General features: G+C 46.7%; 1 protein-coding gene across 1 annotated transcript; it reads left to right on the forward strand.

Moving 5' to 3' along the window:
• The first annotated feature begins 637 nt into the window (after positions 1-637).
• Positions 638-2,011, forward strand: LOC123074809 (peroxidase 2-like). Its single transcript, XM_044497552.1, has 2 exons — positions 638-1,007; positions 1,099-2,011. The coding sequence occupies exons 1-2, from the start codon at positions 690-692 to the stop codon at positions 1,843-1,845; spliced, it is 1,065 nt and encodes a 354-aa protein (XP_044353487.1). The 5' UTR covers positions 638-689; the 3' UTR covers positions 1,846-2,011.
• The last annotated feature ends 9,309 nt before the right edge of the window (positions 2,012-11,320 follow it).

Raw genomic sequence — 11,320 nt, forward strand, 5'->3', positions numbered from 1 at the left:
ACAAGCACAAGGGACTGCTACTGTTTTGATTTTATGTAGAGTCGGTTGCAGCCGGAATCTGTATTTAATATGTGTCTTCAGGCTAGACATTTTTGGTGGAAGGGGGCCGTTTCTCGTCAAAAACTACTGATTTGTACTGACATACCGTTGATTTGTACTGACAAACAGAAAACTACTAAAAGCACTCGCATGCATAATGCGTGTAAATTATTATAAGCACCTTGCCTAACTGAAGTCACATGGAGAATATTTATACTCCATGCGAATGTCAAACGTAATCTGCCAGAGTTAATGCAACCGGTTAGGAGCTGTATAGCACATCATGCATGCCTGCATGCATGGAGTAGTTGTTGGCGTTGTGGGTATTTTCCACTCCACGCAATGAACAAGCCCGGCGAGGACAGCAAGGCGGAAGCCGATCAGGCCGACGACGCGCAATCAGTGAGATAAATCCCAACCTGATCCGTCGAACGTCGCCGGTCAGCCGCTTGAGCTGTCCGGCGGAGATTCGCGTCCATGGCAACGTGCTCCGCCCACGAAACGCGGCCGTGCCCATACGTACGTCATTGCCTTCGTCGTCGTCGTCGTCCGGGACGACCTATAAGAATGCCACCCGTAACCCAGCCGGAGAAAACAACACACGACAAGACACGACCATCTATCCAGTTAGTGGCTAGTGCGTAAAGAAGATGGCGACTAATAAGCTCGCAGCGCTCGTCGTCTTGGTCGCGTTCCTCGCCGGGCCCGCGGCGTGCGAGGGTATCAACATTTGCCTCAACTTCAACGGCTGGCTGAAGCCATCCATTCTGGACCCGCTGTTCTGTCCTCGCGGCTCCGGCCCTCCGGTCCCTTCTCCCTCGGGGTCAGGGCTCAGCTACGGCTATTACAACACCAGGTGCCCTACCGCGGAGAAGATCATCAAGGATGCCGTGAAGAAGGCCGTGGATGAGAACCCCGGCATTGGCGCGGGGCTCATCCGTCTCTTCTTCCACGACTGCTTCGTTCGGGTACGTACATACAGCTCGTCGATTCTAGCTTATACTATATATACTAACTGCACTGTCGTTTAACAAGATCAACATGTTCATTATGATCCAGGGATGCGATGCTTCCGTCCTCCTCAACACGACCAACTCCCAGAACAGCGACACGGAGAGGGAAGGCCTTCCCAACAAGGACAGCCTGCGAGGGTTCGAGGTGATCGACGAGGCCAAGACGGCGATCGAGGCCGCCTGCAACAATACAGTCTCATGCGCAGACATTGTCGCCTTCGCCGCCCGCGACGCGTCCTACTTCCTCAGCAACGGCAGCATCAATATCCGGATGCCAGGCGGCCGCTACGACGGGCGCGAGTCCTTCGCCAACGAGACCGACCAGCTGCCCGGGCCCTTCTCCAACGTCGCGCAGCTCCAGGCGAGCTTCGCGGCCAAGGGGCTCACCTCCGACGAGATGGTCACGCTCTCCGGCGCGCACACCATCGGCCGCGCCCGCTGCATGTTCTTCTCCAGCCGCTTCTCTGAGATGGACCCGGCATATGCCGCCAAGCTCAGGGCCGAGTGCAACGGCAACGGCAACACCAACATGAACCAAGACGATGTGACCTCCAACGTCCTGGACAAGCAGTACTACCAGAACGTGCTCGACAACAAAGTGTTGTTCGCCTCGGACGCCGTGCTCAACTCGACGGTAACGAGAGCGCAGGTGACAGAAAACGCGGACAAGGCCGGAGAGTGGGAGAGGAAGTTCGAGAAAGCCATGGAGAAAATGGGGAAAATCAAAGGCGACCAGCAAGGCCTGGAGATCAGGAAGGTATGCTGGAGAGTCAACAACGTTGGCCTGTACTAATGCGTGGTGACTGGCTGGCTCCATGGCGGAATGGCCTGATGGACGAGATGTAACTTCGTCTAGCTACTGTCATTGTTGGTTTTCTCGTACTAAAACTCGGTGTGTGTGTGTGTTATAATAAAGATACAAGTATGAAGTAAATGTGTATGTTCAGTACTTCAGTTCACATACGACTATTTTTCTGGTTGTTTCTGGCGATTAAAAACAGACACTGACAGGAGATCAGAAAAATGCATTCATTTTCTCATTTGGTCTTAACAAATGATTGAACCAGTAGTTGCAGTCATTTTGCTCCAAAAAAATGCCACAAAAATTGATTTATTATTCGTCAAAGGAAAAATCCTCTCCAAATATGCCCCTCTTTTTTCTAAAATGCTCTCCAGACATCAGAATGTAAGGCACAATACTTGTGTCATTTGGTTGTAAGAGCCAAATGTGGCCACCAAGCTCAGGGACAGCGACCTTTTTACAAAATTATGTGCCTCAGTGTTTGAAGCCCTTCCCTCGTGAATTGTAACATCCCAAATTTTCAATTTGGAATGTTATACATGTATCATTCATGCATATCATATTTTATTGCATTTCGTTTTGCAATCCTAGAAATCCTAAGCAACTCAAGGACCCTCGGAGAGAGTTGGGGATTTCCCTGTTTTCATATTTGAGTTTTGTCAAATATTAAAACGAGGATGATTGGTTTTAATTATTTTTCTCTCCGAAAATATTTCATATTAAAATATATGAGAGGAGATAATATGACATCTTCAAAATAATTGAAATATTGGAGGAAAAATATTAAAATCAAATATTTGATTTTATTGCTATTTTATTTGCATTAGAAAAATTGCAGGTTTCTTCAAATTTGCATTTTAGGGCCAAGAAAATGTTCATCTCGATCTAAATATTTTATTTAGACGGTGAAAATTTGTTTTGGTATTTTTAGATTTTTATTTTATTTTCTAGGATTTATTTAAGTTCCGGCGAAATTATTTAAAAAAAATCTCCAGCGCCCGACTAGGCCGAAGCCCAGCTGAGCCGGCCCAACCGCCCCGCGCCTCGTCTCCCTCCAGGAGATCGGGAGGCCGCTGTCGCCGAAGCCGAGTCCGGCCGGGACTCCTCCCCGCGCCGCCTTGCCCCCTCCCCCAAGCAAGCCCCCTCCCCTTTATAAGCCGCCGCCGCCCCCAAATCGCCACCCCGCCGCCGCAAAGCAGCAGCAGCAGCAGCCGCCGCCCGCCGCGCCGCCGCCGCACCACCGCGCCGCAGCCGCACCACCACCGCCCCGCCGCACCGCCCGCAGCCCCACCCCGCCTCGCCGGAGCCGCTGCGGAACCCGCCGGAGCCGCCGCCGATCCGATCTCGCCGTTCGCTTTTTTTCGGTTTAGGTAAAAACCGTCGGTTTAAAAAAAACCCTAGTTTCAATTTTTTAGATCGGTTCGCCGGTTTTCACGGTTTAGTTTATATAGCGGACGTTCGTCCGTACATTCATTTTAACGAACGCTTTTCGCTCGTTAGTTACAGACAACGAACGTTCGTTCGTTAGCCTGTTTGTCAGTTTTCTTTTTCTCGGATTTTCCGCAATTATTTTCGATCGCGATTTCTGATCCGATTTTCGTTTTAGTTTATCTCTTCGCTCGTTTATCGGAATCAGGCGATTCAAGCGGCCAGATCTTCGTCTCGAAACCCTCTTTCTGTTTAATCAACTTGAACAAGATTTTGGTACTGTAAAATTTTACTTTAGTTCAGATTAGTAAACGGATCTTGTTTCTTTCGCAGTTTGAGTTTCGTTGCTCCGTTTGATTTGATTCTTTTCGCAAACCGGAGTTCTTAAGTTGGACTTTCTGGTCAATTCTTCTTATTTGAGTTTTGCCCGTGCATCTTTGCTTGATTGCTTATGTATGCTATTGTTTGTTTGCGATAGAATTCCCGGAGTGTGAAGCGTGCTACTACGAGTCCCTAGGTTTTGCGGATCGTCAGCAAGGCAAGTAACACATTGATCATACTCCTTTCATACCCAGTCTTATGCATTAGTTCCAATCCTCAAACATTGCATGATTAGGATGTGATTAACATGTGGGTTGGAAAGTAGTTGATGAGGTAGAACCTATTGCCCTGTTATATTCAAACCCTTGGGAGTTACTTCTACGTATCGCTTATATGGCTATGCTATGCTCGTAGACGTGGTTTGGGTGAGTGAATCCATGACAGATGTGAGATTGTTAATTAATGGTTCAACTAAGGTGGCAACTTTAATTAATGGTTCAACTAAGGGCACATGGAGAATCCAGTGTTGTCCTAGGATATCCCGGAGTACCCGTGTGATTATCCTAAGGTCCGCCACCCAGGCTCAAAGGGAACTGAGATATTTTCATGCCAGAAACTTCCGTGTGCAGCCACAAGCTATTATGGCCTCTAGCATAGTTGAGTAAGTTGCATGAGCTCTTGAAGAGGTGGATCAGCAGGTAGAGGGATGTAGGTTTGGTATGGTCTACCCGGAGTAAAGAGTTAATGTTTCTGAAAGACTATGTCTCGGTCATCCGTTTCTCAACACCATGTAGTGCGAGAAATCCAACGGAGGAGATCGAGTCTTGTGGGGAAAAGTGCGCAAACCTCTGCAGAGTGTACAATCTAATCATGGTTAGCCGTGTCCCCGGTTATGGACAATTTTGAGTATCTAGTACTTGGATTATCCTAAGTATCTCATCACTCTTAATTAATATTGTTGGGTTGATAATTACTTTTCATTGGGATTGAGTTGGAGGAACCTTCTCAATGATGTTTCAACTACCATGATAGTTAAAATAAAATTTATTCCTTTGTTGTAGGGAAAAATTGGCTTTTCGCAAAAACTATAACCATAGAGCTTTCCACCAGCCAAATATGCATGTAGTAATAGCATTATTCTGTTCTTGCTCTACTGTGTTATATTGCCAGCATATTCCATGTGCTGACCCGTTTTCGGGCTGCAACGTATTATGTTGCAGACTTTTCAGACGAGGAGTAAGGTACGTTAGGTCGTTGCCGTGCAGCTCAGCTATGCCGTTGGAGTTGATGGACTCACTTTATCTTCCAAGCCTTCCGCTGTTATTGTATTAGATGGCCTTAAGCCATATTTATTGTAATAAGTTCTCTTCTGAGACATTCAATGTAATAAGTGTGTGATTTTTACTCTGTTATAAATCCTTCGAGTACTGTGTGTGTCAGCATTACCGATCCAGGGATGACACGGAAGCACAGAGACTTGACCGTTTAAGGTCGGGTCGCTACAAGATGGTATCAGAGCACACGCTGAGTGTAGGACATGACCACTAAGATAAGCCATAGGTCACTCTTCTCTACTCATTTCTGACTCCTCTCCATTTTCTACTCCTTAGGATGGCGGAATTGAAGAACAAGTTTGCACAACCGGATGAAGACACACCCTTTGGACGCCACTTGAAGGAAGTCACTAGGTACTTGAACATCGGAATACCAAGCTTCACCGGGACTTACAACGCCACCTTACCAGAAGAGGAGCGCTGGATGATTCAAGTTCAAGTTTCAGGAAGGACGTTCTCGCCAACCACCAAGCCCATAGAATTTTCTTTTGAAGCACCCACCTGGAGTCTAGGCAAGAGCATGGCAGCCCACATTACCATGGGATGCATTGGAGAAGTCTACAACAAGGAGCTCAAGGACACTATTTATCAGATATGTGGGCGCCGAGATGAGCAATGGGAGATGATTAGCACCAAGAAGGACAGATCCATTACAGCTTTCATCCAGGAGTTAAACCAGCACATTCGACGCCAGGAGAATCAGATGTGCGCAGACATGATAGATTTGAAGAAGGCGAAGACAAGGATCATCGAGCTGGAGGAAGAACTCAAGTCTACACGCGATGGATATGAGGAGGAAATTGCAACACTATTGGAGAAGAAGGACGACCTGATAAAGAAAATCGGAGTATTCATGGGAGATCCCGCGCCAGGAGGAGAGGACGACGATTCAACTTGCCCGGAGAACTACATCATCATCCACGACACCGACCCCAGTGATGATGACTTTGAAGACGAAGCTGGAGCAGACATCATGGAGTCTTCCACCGATCAAAATTTCTAGATGACCACCAAATGACTAGTAGTATTCCCCCATGTATATAGTAGTAGTTGAACACTTTTAACGATAGTTCCAGACCGTTTGTATGCCCTTGCTTAATTGATTGAGTGAAATGATTGTGTTTGTCTCATGTGCATATGGGTAGTGCTTTCTCACTAGACCCCTTTTCTATTCTAATCTCTCCCCTCTAAACCCACCAGATGCCTCCGAGACGTGACACCGGATTTGCCTTCCCGCCGGAGCTCACTCAGTTGATCCAGCAGCAGAATGCCTTGGTGCAATTGTTAGTCCAGAACCAAGGCAACAACAACAACAACAACAACAACAACAACCCGCCTCCAGTTGATAGCTTAGCTCGCTTTCTGAGGTTGCAGCCGCCCGTGTTTTCCAGTAGCACCGAGCCTATAGTTGCTGATGATTGGCTACGCCGTATTGGAAGGGAGTTGACCACCGCAGGTTGCATAGATGCTGAGAAGGTGCACTTTGCCGCACATCAATTGGATGGACCAGCAGCCTCATGGTGGGAGAATTATACGGCCACTTTCCCCATAGCCAACGTCACTTGGGATCAGTTTCAGCAAGCTTTTCGCACATCCCATGTCTCAACTGGAGCTATGAACATGAAGAAGTGTGAGTTTCGCAACTTACGCAAGGGGAACCGTACTGTGGCTTAGTACGTGGATGAGTTTAGCAAGTTATCTCGCTATGCCCCTGATGATGTGGCCACAGATGCCGCGAAGCAGGAGAAGTTTATGGAAGGGCTGAATGATGAGATGAGCATGCAGTTGATGGTGGCAACATTCAACAACTACCAGGAGTTGGTAGATAAGGCTCTTATGATTGAAGGGAAGCAGCAGCAAATTGAGAGCCGTAAGAGGAAGTATGGGCAAGGGACGTATAACTCAGGAGCTCAGCAGAAACCTCGCCTAACCCCGAACTCGGGAGGATTTGTTCATAACCATGGAGGTCATAACCACACCGGAGGAAGTTCACATAACCACAATGGTTCTAAGAATGGGAATGGGAATGGAGCAAGCAACAATCTGAACCGCTCCAATCCAGCCACCCCCGCCAAGAGAGATCTAAGTCACATTACTTGCTTTAAGTGCGGGAAGACTGGACACTATGCCACGGAGTGCCCTGAAGCGAAGAATGGAAACGGCAATGGGAGCGCTGGGAAGAAGCCCAATCCATTCAACAAAGGACAAGTGAACCACGTTAACGTGGAGGAGGTTGAAGAGCAGCCAGACGCGGTTATAGGTAAGTTTTTGGTTAAGTCTTTTACCGCCCTTGTTCTTTTTGATACTAGTGCATCGCATTCATACATATCAAGGGGATTCGTGGATAAGTTTAAACTACCAACCCAAACCCTTAGGACCCCTCTATTAGTGAGTTCACCTGGAGCAGAGTATATGGCTAGTCGATGGTGCGACCAGATACCCCTAATCAGGTAGCCATGTTTTCCCGTCAGACCTAATAATTTTGGAGTCACAAGGATTGGATGTGATATTAGGCATGGACTAGATGTCAAAGTATGGAGGAAGCATTGACTGTGCTAGTAAGTCGATTTATCTCACCACCCCGGAGGGAAAAAGGATTAAGTATGTATCTAGGCATGCGCCTAGGAGGGGCCAAGTAAATACCCTCACGGGAGTTGTTCAGGAGGAAGTGCCTGTAGTGAAGGATTACCCGGATGTTTTTCCAGAGGAGTTACGAGGCATGCCACCGGATCGAGAAATCGAGCTTTTGATAGAGCTATTGCCAGGTACAGGGCCAATATCAAAGAGACCCTATCGGATGCCCGCAAATGATCTGGAGGAGATTAAGAAGCAGATCAAGGAGTTATTGGAGAAAGGTTACATTCGACGAAGTTCATCACCATGGGGAGCCCCAGTGCTTTTGGTTGAGAAGAAGGATAAGTCTCTAAGAATGGTTGTTGATTATCGTGCGTTAAATGAAGTGACAATCAAGAACAAATACCCACTACCGATGATCAATGAGTTGTTTGACCAACTGCAAGGAGCTAAGGTGTTTTCGAAGATCGATTTGCGATCAGGATATCACCAGCTGAAGATTCGAGAGAAAGATATACCAAAGACAACACTCACCACACGGTACGGGTTGTATGAGTATATGGTCATGTCATTTGGACTGACTAACACCCCTGCCTACTTCATGAGCATGATGAACAAAGTGTTCATGGAATATTTGGATAAGTTTGTTGTGGTGTTCATTGATGATATAATGGTATACTCGAAGAATGAGGAGGAGCACAAAGAGCAATTGCGTATAGTTCTCGAGAAACTCAGGGAACACCAGTTGTATGCCAAGTTTAGCAAATGTGAGTTTTGGTTGAAGGAAGTCGGATTCCTTGGACATGTTATATCAGGAGAAGGTATAGCGGTAGACCCCACCAAGGTTCAGTCAGCCACTGAATGGTTGGCACCCACTTCAGTTAGCGAGATCCGCAGTTTCCTTGGACTCGCGGGATACTATCGAAGATTCATTGAGAATTTTTCCAAGATTGCAAAGCCAATGACGGAGTTATTGAAGAAGGATACCAAATTTAAATGGACGGAAGAATGCGAGGCAAGCTTTCAGGAGTTAAAGAAACGTTTGACTACAGCCCCAGTGCTGATTCTGCCAGATATACGCAAGGATTTCCAAGTGTATTGCGACGCCTCTCGCCTAGGACTTGGAAGTGTGCTTATGCAAGACGGAAGAGTTGTTTCGTATGCCTCACGACAACTAAAAACGCACGAATTGAATTATGCCACGCATGATTTGGAGTTAGCAGCAGTAGTGCATGCGCTCAAGACTTGGAGACATTACCTTATTGGAAACCGTTGTGATGTGTACACGGATCATAAGAGTTTGAAGTACATTTTCACACAGAAGGAGATGAACCTTAGGCAGAGGAGATGGTTGGAGCTCATAAAGGATTATGACATGAAGCTGCACTATCATCCAGGCAAGGCCAATGTCGTAGCAGACGCTTTGAGTCGGAAGAGTTATGCTAACACCCTAGTGAGCACGGGATTGCCAAAGGAGTTAGCAGAGGATCTCAGGGAACTTCGATTGGAGATTGTTCCCAGAGGTTTTGTTGCAACAATGGAGGTTCAGTCTACATTTTTAGGAAAGATTCGAGAAGCTCAAAAGGATGACAAAGAGATTGCCGAGATAAAAGAGAGAATGAGCAAGGGAAATGCCAAAGGTTTTCGTGAGGATGAGCACGACACCTTATGGTTTGAGGACCGTGTTTATGTGCCCAATAACACAGATATCAGGAAGTTAATACTTCAGGAGGCTCATGACTCACCATACTCGATACACCCCGGAAACACCAAGATGTATTTGGATTTGAAGGAACGTTTCTGGTGGACTGGTATGAAGAAGGATATTGCCGAGTATGTAGCTCTATGTGATGTATGTTAGAGAGTGAAGGCAGAACATCAAAAGCCAGCAGGATTGTTACAGCCTATGCCGATACCCGAATGGAAGTGGGATAAACTTGGCATGGATTTTATCACCGGATTGCCCAGGACCAAATCAGGATATGATTCTATATGGGTAGTAGTTGATCGCTTGACCAAAGTAGCTCACTTTATCCTAGTGAAAACAACCTATACAAGTGCGAAGTTGGCCAAGATATACATGACCAGGATCGTATGTCTGCATGGAGTCCCGAGGACCATCGTATCAGATAGAGGAACACAGTTTACATCAAAGTTTTGGCATCAACTGCACCAGACTTTGGGAACAAGATTGGAGTTCAGTACAGCATTTCACCCGCAGACAGATGGACAGACCGAGAGAGTCAACCAGATTCTGGAGGACATGTTGAGGGCTTGTGCGCTGGATTATGGATCTAGTTGGGACGACAATTTGCCCTACACAGAGTTCTCATTCAATAATAGCTACCAAGTCAGTTTGAAGATGGCACCGTTCGAAGCCCTGTATGGACGAAGGTGCAGAACACCGTTGATGTGGGATGAAGTTGGGGACCGACAGTTGTTTGGACCAGATTTGATCAAGGAGTCTGAAGAGAAAGTTAAGTTGATCCGAGATAGACTGAAGGTAGCTCAGTCCAGGGAGAAGAGTTATGCAGATTCGAAACGCAAGGAGGTAACCTATGAAATTGGAGACAGAGCATATCTGCGAGTATCACCCTTGCGAGGAGTGAAACGTTTTGGACTTAAGGGAAAGTTAGCCCCGAGATTTGTAGGACCGTATCGTGTTTTGGAACGTATGGGAGAAGTTACCTACAAGTTGGAGTTACCTGAAGGACTGTCAGGAGTTCATGATGTGTTTCATGTTTCATAGCTGAAGAAGTGTCATGCTGAGATGGCTGATATACCGTTAAGAGATACAGTACCCTTGGAGGCGATTCAGCTAGACAATGATCTGACCTATGAGGAGAAGCCAGTCAGGATTCTTGACTTTGCCAGCCGAGTCACCCGCAGTAAGGTTATCAAGTTTTGCAAAGTTCCGTGGAGCCACCATACCGAGGATGAAGCCACCTGGGAATGAGAGGATGATCTTCGCAAAGACCACCCACACCTATTTTCTAGCCAACCCGAATCTCGAGGGCGAGATTCATCTTAAGGGGGGTAGGTTTGTAACATCCCAAATTTTCAATTTGGAATGTTATACATAGATCATTCATGCATATCATATTTTATTGCATTTTGTTTCGCAATCCTAGAAATCCTAAGCAACTCAAGGACCCTTGGAGAGAGTTGGGGATTTCTCTGTTTTCATATTTGAGTTTTGTCAAATATTGAAACGAGGATTATTGGTTTTAATTATTTTTCTCTCCGAAAATATTTCATATTAAAATATATGAGAGGAGATAATATGACTTCTCCAAAATAATTGAAATATTGGAGGAAAAATATTAAAATCAAATATTTGATTTTATTCGGATTTTATTGCTATTTTATTTGCATTAGAAAATTGCACGTTTCTTCAAATTTGCATTTTAGGGCCAAGAAAATGTTCATCTTGATCTAAATATTTTATTTAAACGGTGAAAATTTGTTTTGGCATTTTTAGATTTTTATTTTATTTTCTAGGATTTATTTAAGATCCGGCGAAATTATTTAAAAAAAAATCTCCAGCGCCCGATTGGGCCGAAGCCCAGCCGAGCCGGCCCAACTGCACCGCGCCTCGTCTCCCTCCAGGAGACCGGGAGGCCGCCGTCGCCGAAGCCGAGTCCGGGCGGGACTCCTCCCCGCCCCGCCTTGCCCCCTCCCCCAAGCAAGCCCCCCTCCCCTTTATAAGCCGCCGCCCCCGCCCCCAAATCGCCACCCCGCCGCCGCAAGCAGCAGCCGCAGCAGCCGCCGCCTGCCGCGCCGCGCCGCCGCCGCACCACCACCGGCCC

Source organism: Triticum aestivum, chromosome 3D (genome assembly GCF_018294505.1).
Source record: "Triticum aestivum cultivar Chinese Spring chromosome 3D, IWGSC CS RefSeq v2.1, whole genome shotgun sequence".
Lineage (NCBI taxonomy): Eukaryota > Viridiplantae > Streptophyta > Magnoliopsida > Poales > Poaceae > Triticum > Triticum aestivum.